Source organism: Electrona antarctica (genome assembly GCF_951216825.1).
Source record: "Electrona antarctica genome assembly, chromosome: 10".
Lineage (NCBI taxonomy): Eukaryota > Metazoa > Chordata > Actinopteri > Myctophiformes > Myctophidae > Electrona > Electrona antarctica.
Genome location: NC_136791.1, coordinates 6,345,267 through 6,363,342, shown reverse-complemented (window position 1 = coordinate 6,363,342; position 18,076 = coordinate 6,345,267). Strand labels below are relative to the sequence as shown.

At 49.0% G+C, this 18,076-nt stretch overlaps 1 protein-coding gene across 1 annotated transcript in view; it reads left to right on the top strand.

Annotated features, from left to right (window-relative positions):
• LOC306931510 (arginyl-tRNA--protein transferase 1-like) overlaps nt 1-18,076 on the top strand; it is a gene marked incomplete at its 3' end in the record, with an annotated part of 112,118 nt that overhangs the window by 84,223 nt on the left and 9,819 nt on the right. The window contains exon 10 of the mRNA XM_079512911.1: nt 4,820-5,001. Coding sequence (XP_079369037.1) covers nt 4,820-5,001 — 182 coding nt within the window. The remainder of the gene's footprint in view (nt 1-4,819; nt 5,002-18,076) is intronic.

Here is an 18,076-nt window from a genome sequence, read left to right as displayed (position 1 = left end):
CCAGAGAGCCTCCGTCTCCAGATGTGGTGACGGAGGGCCAGCGGCCCCGGCGTCGGCGTCGTCATTCCTCCACCCCTGCCCGGGCCAACGGCTCTCCGTTTCACACCCCGCCCACCGTGCTCGCTGCCTGGCGGCCGCCGCCGCCGCCTCCCTGCCCGGCCTGCAGTGTTGCCATGTCCGCTTATTATAAGCGACCTTGGGCTTGTAACGAGCTACTTTAAAGTAGCTTGTAAATATTTGTAGTTGCGGCTTGCGTTTTTTTTGGGGGGGGGGCTTGTTTCTAAAGTGTAGTTGCTTATTTGGGCTTGTTTCCTAATGTTGCGTTAGCCAGTGATTCTCACAGAGTAACATTTCCATGTCAAGGACCCCCAGATTAATGTATATGTCCAAGGACCCTACAACATCTATACATATTTTGTGCCAGGGACCCCCCCCCCCCCCCCCCCCCCTCCATACCAGATTTGTGTTATATTTTCAAATAGCCTAGTCGCTTCTTTTGGGCTTGTTTTCATAGAACTGGTTGCTTATTTCTCTCACGCAATCTGGCAACACTGCAGGCGGTCGGTCAGTCAGTCAGTCAGTCAGTCGGTCTGTCGGTCTGTCAGTCACAACTTAATGTGGACCAAACCCACTCTCCACCTCTCTCTCTCTCTCTCTCTCTCTCTCTCTCTCTCTCTCATCTCTCTCTCTCTCTCTCCTCTCTCTCTCTCTCTCTCTCTCTCTCTCTCTCTCTCTCCTATCACATGTCCTCTGATGTGGCACTGCACACTGCCACTTTAATCAACAACCCACCCACACACAGTCGGGAGAGAGAAGGCATCCCCGGTGTGTGTGTGTGTGTGTGCATTGTGTCAGACAGGCAAAGGTAATCAGACCTGGGTGTCCCCCCGGGGGGGGGGGCTCGCTGAGCTGGAGGGGAGGAGGATCTAGCTTTTGTTTTTACTGCCAGCTCCGCTTTAAGCAGTCCCTCTGGAGGGGGCTAAGGCTTTAAGCAGTCCCTCTGGAGGGGGCTAGAGCTTTAAGCAGTCCCTCTGGAGGGGGCTAAAGCTTTAAGCAGTCCCTCTGGAGGGGGAGGGGGCTAAAGCTTTAAGCAGTCCCTCTGGAGGGGGCTAAAGCAGCAGTCCCTCTGGAGGGGGCTAAAGCAGCAGTCCCTCTGGAGGGGGCTAAAGCAGCAGTCCCTCTGGAGGGGGCTAAAGCAGCAGTCCCTCTGGAGGGGAGGGGGCTAAAGCAGCAGTCCCTCTGGAGGGGAGGGGGCTAAAGCTTTAAGCAGTCCCTCTGGAGGGGGCTAAAGCTTTAAGCAGTCCCTCTGGAGGGGGCTAAAGCTTTAAGCAGTCCCTCTGGAGGGGGCTAAAGCTTTAAGCAGTCCCTCTGGAGGGGGCTAGAGCTTTAAGCAGTCCCTCTGGAGGGGGCTAGAGCTTTAAGCAGTCCCTCTGGAGGGGGCTAGAGCTTTAAGCAGTCCCTCTGGAGGGGGCTAGAGCTTTAAGCAGTCCCTCTGGAGGGGGCTAAAGCTTTAAGCAGTCCCTCTGGAGGGGGCTAGAGCTTTAAGCAGTCCCTCTGGAGGGGGCTAAGGCTTTAAGCAGTCCCTCTGGAGGGGGCTAAAGCTTTAAGCAGTCCCTCTGGAGGGGGCTACAGCTTTAAGCAGTCCCTCTGGAGGGGGCTAGAGCTTTAAGCAGTCCCTCTGGAGGGGGCTACAGCTTTAAGCAGTCCCTCTGGAGGGGGCTAGAGCTTTAAGCAGTCCCTCTGGAGGGGGCTAAGGCTTTAAGCAGTCCCTCTGGAGGGGGCTAAAGCTTTAAGCAGTCCCTCTGGAGGGGGCTAGAGCTTTAAGCAGTCCCTCTGGAGGGGGCTAGAGCTTTAAGCAGTCCCTCTGGAGGGGGCTAGAGCTTTAAGCAGTCCCTCCGGAGGGGGCTAGAGCTTTAAGCAGTCCCTCTGGAGGGGGAGGGGGCTAAAGCTTTAAGCAGTCCCTCTGGAGGGGGCTAAAGCTTTAAGCAGTCCCTCCGGAGGGGGCTAGAGCTTTAAGCAGTCCCTCTGGAGGGGGCTAAGGCTTTAAGCAGTCCCTCTGGAGGGGGCTAGAGCTTTAAGCAGTCCCTCTGGAGGGGGCTAAGGCTTTAAGCAGTCCCTCTGGAGGGGGCTAAGGCTTTAAGCAGTCCCTCTGGAGGGGGCTAAAGCTTTAAGCAGTCCCTCCGGAGGGGGCTAGAGCTTTAAGCAGTCCCTCTGGAGGGGGCTAGAGCTTTAAGCAGTCCCTCCAGAGGGGGCTAAAGCAAGAATGTGGCAAGGATGCACCCCATTGGTTGTGCTCAGCCCTCTTGAGGTCAGGGAGCGGTGTGTGTGTGTGTGTGTGTGTGTGTGTGTGTGTGTGTGTGTGTGTGTGTGTGTGTGTGTGTGTGTGTGTGTGTGTGTGTGTGTGTGTGTGTGTGTGTGTGTGTGTGTGTGTGTGTGTGTGTGTGTGTGTGTGTGTGTGTGTTCTTTCTGTTTTTCTGCGCGTAGGTTTAATTTGGTCAGGGTGTGGGCTCAGTGGGTGCACTGGATTAGTAAGCTAGCTCTCCTGGTGTTGTGATAACTAGCAGTGTCTGCAGTGTCTTAACTGGGCCCAGATGGGTCTTGGCGAAAGAATGGGATCCCGTTACTCGTGCAGACACTTGGGACACACACACACACACACACACACCCCGAAATACCCTGGCTTAGAATGGCTTCTAAAAACCTAAACTCCCGCCTCCTCCTCATCTAGTCTTAACCCCTCTGTGGATAAATGGCAAGTCAAAGTGACTTGATTGAAAAAGCCAGCGTGCAGATCGTCGTGAAGAAAAAGTAATATGTGTCAAGCCTTTAACTGTTTTATTAATGGATTACACACACGCGCAGCACACACACACACACACACACACACACACACACACACACACACACACACACACACACACACAGGCACATTCTTGGGTGCACACATGGAGTGAGCAGACACAAACATATAGGGGGGGAAAGCTTGGCTTCTGTCCACCGCCGGCTCGCTGGTGAAATGGATTTTGCTCATGCAGGGTCTTTTTATTAAAAAAGGGCCTCTCCTGGTGTGTTTCTGCGGCTAGTTACTCCCCCCACCTTACACACACACACACACACACACACACACACACACACACACACACACACACACACACACACTCTTTAGTTTACCCCCACCCTGCTCCTGATCTCGCTCCACATTTGGGAGCCATTAGCAGACTGAGCGTGAGGCTACTGTACACCCCCACACTTAATGTGCGAGGCCTGCCAGGGAATGGGCCCGACTTATAATACATCAACTTACAGGTGTGTGTGTGTGTGTGTGTACGTGTGTGTGTGTGCGTGTGCGTGTGTGTGCGTGTGTGTGTGTGCTTACAAGCGCTTACGTGTGCTTGCATGAGAAAGTTGATCCCCAAAAGAAAACAGTCCAGTTACCCCCCTCCCTCCCTTTTATGTGATTTATATATTTTCCATACAAACTTATTGTTCACTTGAGTCATGGTATTGCTTTGACCTGCAACCAAAGACCACTCTCTTCTCCCCCCCCCCCCTCTCTCTCTCTCTCTCTCTCTCACTCTCACTCTCTCTCTCTCTCTCTCTCGCTCTCCCTCCCCCTCCCCCTCTCTCTCTCTCTCCCCCCCCCCCAACGAGAGACCCAACGAGTGTGCTTTTGTGAAACAAGCTTCCAATAATCTGAAACCCTTTACTTACCCTGTACTTTTTGCTGGGAAAAAAGCGCTCAAACTTTCTTCTTTCCTGCCTTGATCTCCTTGCCCTTCTTTGTTTTCTTTGTTTTCGTGGAAATATAACACGATGGGAACTATAATGCACAAAAACCACATTTCACCCACTTTGTTTTTACTTGTAAAACTGTGACGTGACAATAAAACTGATTCTGATTTAGTGTTGATTTCGTCAACTATTGATGTATGACGAAAAATCTTCTAAACTATGATTACTAAAACTAAGACTAAATATATTGACAATTTCGTCAGCTATTAAAACACTCCCATCACCCTGGACGAAGTTCTTTGTCCTTTCTATTAGTAACGCCCGACGCCCAGGACGAAGTAATGTCCAAAAGACTAAGTTTATTGATATGAGAACGGATCGCATGGCTCTATAGCCCAGGAGCGCCTGTTGGGCGATCCTCGGTGACGCGCAAGAGTGAGACGTCATCGAAAAACTCCCTCCCCTGTTTAGCTGATGAAAACGAAAATCTTAAAACGTTCATAACTCGCGATCTAACCTGTGTTAGACGGCGCTCCGCGGTCCAGTCGCTAGTCTCGATAGATTTATTCTTGTCTCCCGTTGTTGTCGATCGACTCTAGAGTGGTGTGGCTATTGTTAGCTGCTACACACACATCAACAACTTCCGCCGGTCCGTCCGGAAAAGGCGTCCGTGTTTATAAATCGACTGGGCGCTATAATGTAATTAAATAACCCCGGGCAATTAAAGTGTTAACACTAGACTAAAATGTTAGGAAGGGTCATTTTCCACTTGCAGGTCCCATGCTGAAAATAGCAGATCTATAACGCTGATCTACAGATCTATCGGCTATTTTCAACAAGTGTAAAATCAGCCATTACGACGCCATCAAGGCCCGCCAAAATACATTTTGGGTCGACTAAATCAACTGTAGATTTAGTCGACTAAAATCGTATAATATTTAGTCGACTAAAACTAGTCTAAAACATTCCAGGTGACTAAAATGTGACTGAAACTAAATAAACTAATATTCAAGAGACTATGACTCAAACTAAAATCTAAAAAGTTGCTCTCCAAATCAACACTGATTCCCTCCCCCCCCCCACCCAGGCGGAGTCGCCTCCTGACGGGCCAGAGGCGGGCTACGGCTCCTTCCACCAGCAGTACTTGCTGGACGGTCGCATCGTGGCGGTGGGCGTGATCGACATCCTGCCCCACTGCGTGTCCTCGGTATACCTGTACTACCACCCCGACTTCGCCTCGCTGTCTCTGGGCTCCTACTCTGCACTCAGGTCAGTGTTCGGTCGCCCTACTCCTCTCCTCTCTGTCTCTGTAGGGCAGTGGTGGTGTTTTCAACCGTTTTCATACCAAGGTCCATTATTTACTCGCCATCTGAGCCACAGAACCACCATTTGAGGACATTTATAGCCTCAAGACTTAGAATATTTAGTCGTCGGTGGATAGGATTCCATTTCCATGCTTTATTGATGTTGGTACTATAGGCCAGGTGTTCTCAACCTTTTTGGCCGGGGACCCCCGAAAATGCTTTGGCAACGTCTCGGGACCCCCGCCCCGCCCCCTCCCGACCCCCAATATAAATTGACTGCTACAATAACCTTAATAATAGAGACAATACACCATAAATAAATACTGAAACCAGATATAATCATTAGGGAAGGTGTATGCATGTACTATGTGTACTATATGTAAACTCTTCATTTCCATTTTCCAGCCATTCAGTTGCATAAAAAAAAGAGAGGTTTTTTTTAATTTTTTTATTTGGGGACCCCCCAAAATAATTTGGCGACCGACCCACGGGTTGAGAACCCCTGCTATAGGCGAGATAACAGGCAAACGTTGATGAAAGTAACAATTCTTCTACATTCTCTAATTGTGTAGATTTCTTGTAAATTTAAGTAATGCAGGCGTTTAACAATAATTTAACTCTTGAGAGAGTCAAAATGAAACCAAGTGGACCAGCAGGGGTCCATTTGGTTTCATTTTACGCTCTCAAGAGTTGAAGATCTATAAGGGTCCATTTGGTTACCAACTCTCCATCATTTATAGCATGGGGACCACCTGGAACCCCCTCAACCTTGAGGAACCTTTGTGCCGTGTTGTGAGCTTGTAGATCGGCTATTTTCACTAGTTTGGGTCCCAGGCAAACGTCTTAATTTCTCTTTTGGATCTCGAGCTAAAGGGTTTGTGAACCACTGCTGTGGAGGACGTGCAGATGATGATGTTCACAGAGCTCGTAGCGCGCCACCGAGTGGCGCGCTACGAGCTTGTAGGTCTGCTATTTTTGAAAAATCAAAGAACGACTGACATAGAAACATAGCTTTTTCAGAAAACTGTCAGGATGTAGAAGATTTTTAGAATCTGATCTCAGGTCAGAATGGGTTAATTTCTCTTTTGGATCTCGAGCTAAAGGGTTTGTGAACCACTGCTGTGGAGGACGTGCAGATGATGATGTTCACAGATCACATGACCTACTGTACAGTACTAGTAGTACTGGGCTACCATACTGTACAGTACTAGAAGTACTGGGCTAGCATACTGACTAACAAGTCCAGTAAGTATCACTCCCTCCCATCCGCAACATTGTCAAAAATGAAAAATTTGAGTTCTGCACTTGGATGTACGAAAAGACGAGGGCAGAAGAGTGGTGTTTTTCTGAGGCCGAGAGCTTGTCAAAATGGGTACATCTGAAATATCCACGCGTTTAAAACATTTTTTTGTTACTAGTCCTTTCCCGTTCTGAATATATGAACAGCAAATTATGTTCAGTCTGGGTAATGCAATGTAATAGATCACATTACTGATAGGGGGGGGAATTGTTTACAGATGGTCTAACAACAACAGGGTTTAAGTCCACCCGGACGGGGAATTGCCTTGGCAACCGTTACAATCCTCACGTTAACATGCCCCGTCCAACTGTCAGAGCTGGCTTTCAGGTGCCTGTGCCACGCAACCCCCGCGTTGGCCACGATGCTTCCCCAAAGAAGAAGTGATGTCGACTAGTAGTATCAGGGTCCGAGTTGTTTTCCCTGTGTGGGTCTGTTACGCGGAAAAGTGTGTCCCAGTATTAATCTGTGTCCGTCCGAACATGCATTTCACTGGTGACCCGGAAGCCGTCCCAACATGCATTTCTTTGGTGACCCGGAAGTGGACAGACAGACAGCGACCAAGCAAAATATATATATTTTTTTAAAACGGCTGGCCCAGACCGGCCTGGACTGGACCGGCCGTTCGGGAGTTGTCCCGAATTTCTAAAATGCTAAAATGCTAGCCTATAATGAATGGCATGGCCAACACAGGGACACCTACACCGGGGTTAATGTGGTTAGACATAGAGACATTTAGATCTTTGCATGGTGAAATGATGTGAAGTACATTTTATTTTTTAGAATTCATGAAATATGATGGCTATCCACCAAATGGTTGTGGAGCTATGCTATGTCGGGCAGAGCGCTTGAGATGAACCCATTTTGGGCGGGAACCCCTTTTGGTGTTAGCATTATCTTATGCTTTAGCTATTGAAAAATAGCAGATCTACAAGCTCGTAGCGCGCCACTCGGTGGCGCGCTACGAGCTTGTAGATCTGCTATTTTTTTTAAATCGAAGAACTACTGACATAGAAACATAGCTTTTTCAGAAAACTGTCAGGATGTAGAAGACATTTTTTGAATCTGATCTCAGGTCAGAATGGGTTAAAGGACCTAAAGACGCCTATACACGTTATATTTGATTAGAAAATACGTGTATACACGTCCGTAGCACAAATTGTGTTAACTCCCATCTCTGCTGTTTTTTCCCCCTTTTTCATTTGTCCTCTTTTTAACCCTTCAGTCTCTCTGACTCTTTCCCTCCTCCCCCCTGCCCCCCCCCCCCCCCCCCCCCCCCGGCCCTCTTAAAAGTATTTTCCTTAGAACAGTACACGGCGAGCGCACCGTACCGTAGGTCAGGGGCGAATTCCTCGCTCGTCTGTCTTGATTGGCCGAGGCAGTGTAGCGTTTGTGGTTCGGCCCGACGACAGTGCTGTCTGCCCGGGATGAAATATAAGAGATCACACACACACACACACACACACACACACACACACACACACACACACACACACACACACACACACACTCTCTCTCTCCCACAGCGTATATACACACACATACAGTACATCTGGTGTTTCCTGTAAAATGTAACCCAATAATGTGAGAAAGAACCTTTTTTTTTTTAAATATTTCTGCACAGATGTGAGACTGGGTGATCTCAGTCGGCTTCAGTGTTGGTGGTGTGTACAGGTGTGTGTGTGTGTGTGTGTGTGTGTGTGTGTAACGTTTGTGAGCGTAGGGGAAGCCGTGCGTGCGTGCGTGCGTGCATGTGTGTGTGTGTATTCGTGCACATCCACAAAAGGTGCAAGTGAGTCCCAGCAGTTGGGATAAGACGGACTCCCCCTCGTAACGTAACAGAGGCAGAGAGAACACCCTGCACATCATAAACACACATTTTCCCGTCTCTCTTTATCTCATTCTGGGCGGGAACCCCTTTTGGTTTTAGCATTATGTTTTGCTTTAGCTATTGAAAAATAGCAGATCTACAAGCTCATAGAGCGCCACCGAGTGGCGCTCTACGAGCTTGTAGGTCTGCTATTTTTGAAAAATCGTGAAAATGCGGCACAAATCTTTGAATATATATTCTTTCAGAATACCTTTTTTTTTTTTTTTTGTTTATGTCCGGGGCCTAAATGGGTTATTATTCCAAGAGTCTGGCTCCCAAAAGCAACACAAGAGAGCTCACTGTGCGGGACGGAGGGAAGGGTCTTCAGAAACGCCGGCCAGCGGGGCTTAAGTCCTCCCGCCTGTTTACAGACGCCCGAGCCGCAGGCCCTTTGATCAGGCCCTGGACACTCCCTTTGATCAGGCCCTGGACACTCCCTGTCCTGATACTGTGGTGGTGGTGGTGGTGTGGTCCTGGACAATCCCTTTGATCAGGCCCTGGACACTCCCTGTCCTGATACTGCCGTGGTGGTGGTGGTCGTGGTGATGTGGTCCTGGAGAGCACACCACCACCACCGTCCACTACTTCAAGGCCGACATCACATAACGCAGTGGCTGTTCAGTAGACACTTCAATCCAAGGCACGTCACACAGGCACATCCAAACTCTGAGAATGTAGAAAATAGAAATGTGTCCAAATCGTTGTATACTCTCAATGTTAAGGATTTTTACTGTGCAGGGCTTGACATTAAGGCTTGTCCTGTTGTCCGGGACAAGTAATAAATCTTCCCGGACAAGTGCATTACATTTTTTCTTGTCCGTTGGACAAGTGACTCTTGGTTTCACTTTCTGTGGTGCTCCTGCAGCTTCTAGCACACTATTGTCTGGCATTATGGTCTGGCTTTCCTAATAATCACCATTCCAATATTGTTAATAGCCATAGAATATCTGTGATCTTACATTTCATGTATTCCAGCCATAGATCAGTCCTATCCATACACATCCATAGATCAGTCCTATCCATAAATACACATCCATAGATCAGTCCTATCCATAAATACACATCCATAGATCAGTCCTATACTAAATACACATCCATAGATCAGTCCTATCCATAAATACACAGCCATAGATCAGTCCTATCCTAAATACACATCCATAGATCAGTCCTATCCATAAATACACAGCCATAGATCAGTCCTATCCTAAATACACATCCATAGATCAGTCCTATCCATAAATACACAGCCATAGATCAGTCCTATCCATAAATACACAGCCATAGATCAGTCCTATCCTAAATACACATCCATAGATCAGTCCTATCCATAAATACACAGCCATAGATCAGTCCTATCCATAAATACACAGCCATAGATCAGTCCTATCCTAAATACACATCCATAGATCAGTCCTATCCATAAATACACATCCATAGATCAGTCCTATCCATAAATACACATCCATAGATCAGTCCTATACTAAATACACATTCATAGATCAGTCCTATCCATAAATACACATCCATAGATCAGTCCTATACTAAATACACATCCATAGATCAGTCCTATCCATAAATACACATCCATAGATCAGTCCTATCCATGAATACACATCCATAGATCAGTCCTATCCACAAATACACAGCCATAGATCAGTCCTATCCGTAAATACACATCCATAGATCAGTCCTATCCACAAATACACATCCAAAGATCAGTCCTATACTAAATACACATCCATAGATCAGTCCTATCCACAAATACACTGCCATAGATCAGTCCTATCCATAAATACACATCCATAGATCAGTCCTATCCACAAATACACTGCCATAGATCAGTCCTATACTAAATACACATCCATAGATCAGTCCTATCCACAAATACACTGCCATAGATCAGTCCTATACTAAATACACATCCATAGATCAGTCCTATCCATAAATACACATCCATAGATCAGTCCTATCCATAAATACACAGCCATAGATCAGTTTTGAAAGTGTAAGTTACTTATTTTGGACTTCCTTTGTTGTTTAAACCAGTAAGACGCCTGAGGGCGAGAAGCGATTAGGGCGAGGTCGCGTGCACTGGCCATATATGGAGCGTGTCTTGAGTGTACAATGTAAAAAAAGAACCGCCCCTTTTTTTAAATATATTTCTACATTTAAAAACTGTGTACATTGGTGACTATAGCTATAATCTAGCTGATCTTGAGGCCTTTTTTTTCTTACCAACTAGTCAACTAGTACCAACAAGGTCAACTAGTCGATTTACTAGTCGACTAGTTGAATTGTCGACTAGTTGCTTAAAGCCCTAGTGTACAGTGTGTGATGAGGTCATCCCTTTTTGCCTCCTTTGTGATGAATTCCCGTTCTGTTCTTTGGCTTTATAGAAGTGTATATTTGTACGTCTCTAAATGTTTTGATGAATTGAACAAGGTGGACCCTCTTGTAAACAAGTGTAATGCTTTATTGGGTCGTCCACTCACAGTTAACAGTCTTTGTATTGAGTTGTGCTTGAATTGTACTGTAACTCTGCAAACTGTTAATAAATATATCAATCAACATCCTGATCCGCATCCTCAATCTCCTCCAACTCGGTGGGCACCGTCTTCGGGTAGCTGGTCGACGACGTCCCACTGGGTCTGAATGTCTGCATAGAAGGGATTGTTGGCTTGCAACCATCTCAGGACAAACACAATGCGTTCACAGCGAACCCTGAAATCCTCGTTTGTGTTATCTTTATCCAAAGATGGCCTGATGAAGGCCGCATAGGCCAAAACGTTGCCGTTTCCCTATTAAAGTGGTTTCACTGCATTTGAAGACACATTTTTGGCACCTTACCCTCTCCTACGCACCTGGCGCCTGTAGGTGTGCAAAAGCCTTGCTTTTTATAGGCCTGTATACTTGCCTGATGAAGGTCTGAACGACCGAAACGTTGCTCAATAAATCGAACTCCGCACACTGTGAAGACAGTGTGCGGTATTCTTTTTTCTCTACTCTCTACTTTCTCTACTTCTCCAGTCTCTACTTCTCCAGTTCCAGTTGTCCGACGCACCTGTCCATTGCAGGTGTGCAGAAGGACTTTTTCCTTATTATGCCTGTATACTTGAAATCCTTCTACTGGGCTACGCAGCATTCCGATGGGGGCGGTCACTGTTTGGTGTGGGAATAATGGCTCCTCCTGGGGGGGCGGCGTGCCCTGCAGAGAGCCATGGAGACGTCACTGGTCTCCCTGCCATGTTCATATTCCCAGTGGTGGAAAAAGTACTCGATTGTTTTACTTAACCCATTTTGGGGCGGGAACCCCTTTTGGTGTTTTAAGCATTATGTTATACTTTAGCTATTGAAAAATAGCAGATCTACAAGCTCGTAGCGCGACACCGAGTGCCGCGCTACGAGCTTGTAGATCTGCTATTTTTGAGAAATCGTGAAAATGTAGTGCAAATATTTGAATATATATATACTTTCACAGCGAACGTGTCTCTCTGGAACAACATCTTTTCAGATGGGGGTCCGTGGCCAAATACAGATAATTCTGGGGGTCCTTGACATTGAAAAGGTTGAGCACCACTGACATAGGGCCGATTCATACTCCTATTTTAGAGCCGAATAAAAGTCGGTTCGGCTCTGTAGAGCCTACAATGTGACGTCATTTGAGGTTCGGGGGGGGGGCGGGGACCGTCCTAAAGTCGGCTCTTCGGTGCTACTGAAAATTTCTGACGAGCCGAAATCATTTCGGCACTACAGCGCCGAAACAGCGGTAAAATAGGAGTATGAATCGGCCCATAGAAACATAGGTTTGTCAGAAGACATTTCAGTCTGCCACACCAACATTTTACTGCCCATAAGGTATGAGCACATGTGAGTCTTTGAATGTTGTGATACTGCAGTCTGAACAGCAGAGGGCGGTGTTGAGGAACTGCTTATGGGGTCGTTGGAGTGTAGAATAGTAAAGACCAAACCCTTTCAGCTCCAGACCCAAGAGAGACATTATAGACGTGTGCTGGGGGACACTACTAAACTAGTGAAAGTAGCAGCTCTGCAAGTTCTCAACACTATTTACACTGATTAGGCCTGACGTCGAAATTTAAAAAATGTCTTTTAAATTCTGACTGTTTTCTGAAATACCTCATGTTTCTGTATCAGTGGCGCTCAATATTTCATGTCAAGGACCCCAAAAATGTAATGTATTTGGCTGCCGACCCCCATCTGAAAATATGTTATTCCAGGAACCTCTTGGAAGCAAAGATTTGAGTCAAAAACGTTCGCTCTGAAAGAATATATATTCAAAGATTTGTGCCGCGCTGCCGCGCTATGAGCTTGTGGATCTGCTATTTTTCAATAGCTAAAGTATAACAAAATGCTTAAAACACCAAAATGGGCTCCCGTCCAGAATGGGTTAAACTTTTTTTGTAATTGAAATTTGATGTTTTAATTATATTTAAATACTTTGCCACTATTGATAGTTAGTCCGGCAGCCGAGGTGGACGTGTGGGAAATTTGGTATATAGTCTTTTTTTTATTGGCCTAAAATATTTTCATAGACATTTCAGAAAGTATTTATTTAAAGACGTTTACGCCGCGGACAAAGCCAACTCGAGTCGTGACAAATCATGACAACAAACACAATTTTTGGGGCCGAAAAGATAATTAGAAAGAAGAAGCAAACGGCAGGTTACAACACTTTTTTTGTTGTTTTTCTTCTTTGTAATTATTTGTTTGGTCCAAAATATTGTTTGTGTTGTCATGAGTTGTCACGACTCGAGTTGGCTTTGTCCGCGGCGTAACCGTCTTTAAATAAATACTTTAAGAAATGTCTATGGGAAAAATGCATTGGGATTCATTTCCTGGTCCATGGTAGGGGGCGGGACTGCGACGCTCTATATACACGTATTCATAAATCCACTTGCTGACCGGCTGTCGGTATTTTTTTATAGGGGTTTCTTGTGACCCTACCATTAACATCCTATGGCAGGCAATAGGGGTTTCTTGTGACCCTACCATTAACATCCTATGGCAGGTTTCTTGTGACCCTACCATTAACATCCTATGGCAGGCAATAGGGGTTTCTTGTGACCCTACCATTAACATCCTATGGCAGGTTTCTTGTGACCCTACCATTAACATCCTATGGCAGGTTTCTTGTGACCCTACCATTAACATCCTATGGCAGGCAAACAACAAACTTTCCTTATGCTTTAAGTAGCATGTGAGACAAGGCCAAAACATTTCCGGGGGTTCCCACTTAGAGTATATATTAATAGAGACGGCACAGGATTCCTCATCCACTTGCATTAAGTTGCTCAAAAGCGCATGAGGCGATTTCACTCCTCCTTCCGGGTAGGAACAGAGTGCATTCTGGGATGGATTGCCCCAATAACATGAACGCGCTGGTCGTTGACTATCATTGCGCCGTTTGCGCAGCGTTCACGTATGAAACATCCGTGTGGTGTAGAGGGGCCCAGAGCACAGGAGGGGAGCAGTGTGGTGTAGAGGGGCCCAGAGCACAGGAGGGGAGCAGTGTGGTGTAGAGGGGCCCAGAGCACAGGAGGGGAGCAGTGTGGTGTAGAGGGGCCCAGAGCACAGGAGGGGAGCAGTGTGGTGTAGAGGGGCCCAGAGCACAGGAGGGGAGCAGTGTGGTGTAGAGGGGCCCAGAGCACGGGAGGGGAGCAGTGTGGTGTAGAGGGGCCCAGAGCACAGGAGGGGAGCAGTGTGGTGTAGAGGGGCCCAGAGCACAGGAGGGGAGCAGTGTGGTGTAGAGGGGCCCAGAGCACAGGAGGGGAGCAGTGTGGTGGTGTAGAGGGGCCCAGAGCACAGGAGGGGTGCAGTGTGGTGGTGTAGAGGGGCCCAGAGCACAGGAGGGGAGCAGTGTGGTGTAGAGGGGCCCAGAGCACAGGAGGGGAGCAGTGTGGTGTAGAGGGGCCCAGAGCACAGGAGGGGAGCAGTGTGGTGTAGAGGGGCCCAGAGCACAGGAGGGGAGCAGTGTGGTGTAGAGGGGCCCAGAGCACAGGAGGGGTGCAGTGTGGTGTAGAGGGGCCCAAAGCACAGGAGGGGAGCAGTGTGGTGTAGAGGGGCCCAGAGCACAGGAGGGGAGCAGTGTGGTGTAGAGGGGCCCAGAGCACAGGAGGGGAGCAGTGTGGTGGTGTAGAGGGGCCCAGAGCACAGGAGGGGTGCAGTGTGGTGTAGAGGGGCCCAAAGCACAGGAGGGGAGCAGTGTGGTGTAGAGGGGCCCAGAGCACAGGAGGGGAGCAGTGTGGTGTAGAGGGGCCCAGAGCACAGGAGGGGAGCAGTGTGGTGGTGTAGAGGGGCCCAGAGCACAGGAGGGGAGCAGTGTGGTGTAGAGGGGCCCAGAGCACAGGAGGGGAGCAGTGTGGTGTAGAGGGGCCCAGAGCACAGGAGGGGAGCAGTGTGGTGTAGAGGGGCCCAGAGCACAGGAGGGGAGCAGTGTGGTGGTGTAGAGGGGCCCAGAGCACAGGAGGGGTGCAGTGTGGTGGTGTAGAGGGGCCCAGAGCACAGGAGGGGTGCAGTGTGGTGGTGTAGAGGGGCCCAGAGCACAGGAGGGGAGCAGTGTGGTGGTGTAGAGGGGCCCAGAGCACAGGAGGGGTGCAGTGTGGTGGTGTAGAGGGGCCCAGAGCACAGGAGGGGAGCAGTGTGGTGTAGAGGGGCCCAGAGCACAGGAGGGGTGCAGTGTGGTGTAGAGGGGCCCAAAGCACAGGAGGGGAGCAGTGTGGTGTAGAGGGGCCCAGAGCACAGGAGGGGAGCAGTGTGGTGTAGAGGGGCCCAGAGCACAGGAGGGGAGCAGTGTGGTGTAGAGGGGCCCAGAGCACAGGAGGGGAGCAGTGTGGTGTAGAGGGGCCCAGAGCACGGGAGGGGAGCAGTGTGGTGTAGAGGGGCCCAGAGCACAGGAGGGGAGCAGTGTGGTGTAGAGAGGCCCAGAGCACGGGAGGGGAGCAGTGTGGTGTAGAGGGCAGTGTGGTGTAGAGGGGCCCAGAGCACGGGAGGGGAGCAGTGTGGTGTAGAGGGCAGTGTGGTGTAGAGGGGCCCAGAGCACAGGAGGGGAGCAGTGTGGTGTAGAGGGGCCCAGAGCACGGGAGGGGAGCAGTGTGGTGTAGAGGGGCCCAGAGCACAGGAGGGGAGCAGTGTGGTGTAGAGGGGCCCAGAGCACAGGAGGGGAGCAGTGTGGTGTAGAGGGGCCTAGAGCACAGGAGGGGTGCAGTGTGGTGTAGAGGGGCCCAAAGCACAGGAGGGGAGCAGTGTGGTGTAGAGGGGCCCAGAGCACAGGAGGGGAGCAGTGTGGTGTAGAGGGGCCCAAAGCACAGGAGGGGAGCAGTGTGGTGTAGAGGGGCCCAGAGCACAGGAGGGGAGCAGTGTGGTGTAGAGGGGCCCAGAGCACAGGAGGGGAGCAGTGTGGTGTAGAGGGGCCCAGAGCACAGGAGGGGAGCAGTGTGGTGTAGAGGGGCCCAGAGCACAGGAGGGGAGCAGTGTGGTGTAGAGGGGCCCAGAGCACAGGAGGGGAGCAGTGTGGTGTAGAGGGGCCCAGAGCACAGGAGGGGAGCAGTGTGGTGTAGAGGCCCAGAGCACAGGAGGGGAGCAGTGTGGTGTAGAGGGGCCCAGAGCACAGGAGGGGAGCAGTGTGGTGTAGAGGGGCCCAGAGCACAGGAGGGGAGCAGTGTGGTGTAGAGGCCCAGAGCACAGGAGGGGAGCAGTGTGGTGTAGAGGGGCCCAGAGCACAGGAGGGGAGCAGTGTGGGGCATAAAGAGATGTCTCTGAGACACTGGCGTTCAAAGACACCAGCTGCTGTCCAGCAGGGCCTGTGTGTGTGTGTGTGTGTGTGTGTGTGTGTGTGTGTGTGTGTGTGTGTGTGTGTGTGTGTGTGTGTGTGTGTGTGTGTGTGTGTGTGTGTGTGTGTGTGTGTGTGTGTGTGCGTGTGCGTGCGTGCATAATACCCACAATGTGATTAACCCATTTAGATCACATCTAGACGCATCTGTGTCACCTTATAGCTTTTAACCATTACTTTAAACTTTAGCTGTTGAATGAAAATGAGTGCAAATCTTTGAATATATATAAAAAAAACTACTGACATAGAAACATACGTTTATCAAGGATTTAGAAGACCTTTTATAGAATCTGATTTCTGCCGGGCTAATGGGTTAATATGATTCATTGATCTATCCGGATTTAAATATATTTTCTACCAGATACCCTTATTTTGCTATTACACTACGTTTTATTGTGACTGCTAAATGGTCTTTCTAAAATGTCTGTGTCGATTCCTTCGTCACACACACTACTACGTGTGGCTACTGATTCAGTGAATCGTCTTTTCTAGAATGTAATGTTTTCGTCAAAGATGTTCAGAAAACCTGCGCGGCGTGCACTATTGCATGTGCGACGTACATTGCTTTGTGCGTGTGCGTGCGTGCGTGTGCGTGCGGCTGTGCGCGCACATCAGTATGAGCCGAGCGGAGGGCTTGATAATTGGCTTGTGTTGGAGTGTCAGAAGGCTGAAGAGGGGATAATGGCAGCCTCAAGCTGCTACCACGGGGGGGGGGGGGGGGGGGGGTGTGAAGGGAGGGAGGGCTGCGGAGGAGGAGGAGGAGGAGGAGGGGGGGGGTCTTTTTGTGAATGGGGTGCCCTCACCTCTCCTGATCCCTCCCCATTCAGCGCCCGGTCGGCCCTTTGTGGAGAGGGGATGGGAACCCAGGAACCTGGCAGCAAGTGGGTGACCTTCTAGCACCTCAGCTCCAGCAGCCTCTCTCTCTCTCTCTCTCCTCTCCCCTCTTTTCTTTACCCTCCTCCTTTATATTCTCCTCCCTCTCTCTCTCCCCGACCTCGGGCCCGGGCGGGCTTTGTCCCGCGTCGTATTTTTCAGTTGCATCCATTTTATTTAGGACCCCATTCACCCCTCTCTCTCTCTTCTTAGTTTTGTCGTCTTCTTCTTTAAAATAAAATACAAAATAAAAAAGGGAATCCTCCCCCCCCCTCCACACCCTACTTCATTTGATTGGGTGAAAGACAAGAGGGGCTGGAAGGAAGGGTGAAACAAAAGCAGAGAAGAAAGAGGAGTTGGAATTTAGTTATGGAATGGTGAAGGAAATGGCAGAGGGAGAATGTGAAAACGGGCTTCAGCAGCCAGGAGGAATAAAGAAAGGATGCAATTAAGGAAGGCTCTATTGGGGAGAAGACATTTACTGTATTTGAGGATGCTGTGTAAATCTCCCCGAGTTCTAAGTCCTTTATTTTAACACGCCTTCTCTCTTGCTTTCTCCCCACCTTCTTGTTCTCGCTCTGGGACTCAATGCCTATAGAGAGAAACGCTTGTTTTTGTGCAACCGAATGGGAACAGGAAAAGCTGCTTTTTTTGTTTTATTAGTGTGTCCATTTACTTCCTTTTTAGCCATGCAGGGACCCTGGTAGTTTGATCTGAGACTGCTTCACTGCCACACATTCATCACTGTCATGATTAATTTATATCCTGGTGTGACACATCAAAGACCACATACATTTGATTGGAGGACATCTGTTTATTTGTTAACTAGTGCTGTTCCAATATTTAACTCGTATACTGCCACCTGCTGGACGCACAGCCAACCTCAGACTGCAGAGGCCATTTTAAGGGTGCGCACACAGGACTGACATACTGTTTTGGGCATCCATCTTAATGCTAAATAAATAGCGTCAATGCTAGCGAGCTAAAATATAGCCATCCTTGCTCCTAGAAAGCGCCAATGTTTCCATCTAGATCACCAGATAATCAGCAAAGACCTCCGAACATTGCGTGTTTTATCCAAACCATGGAGAGCTCCGTAGATTAGGAGTTATTCAGCCTGTATAATGGTCGGTGGACGGCAGCGCTGTTGCGCA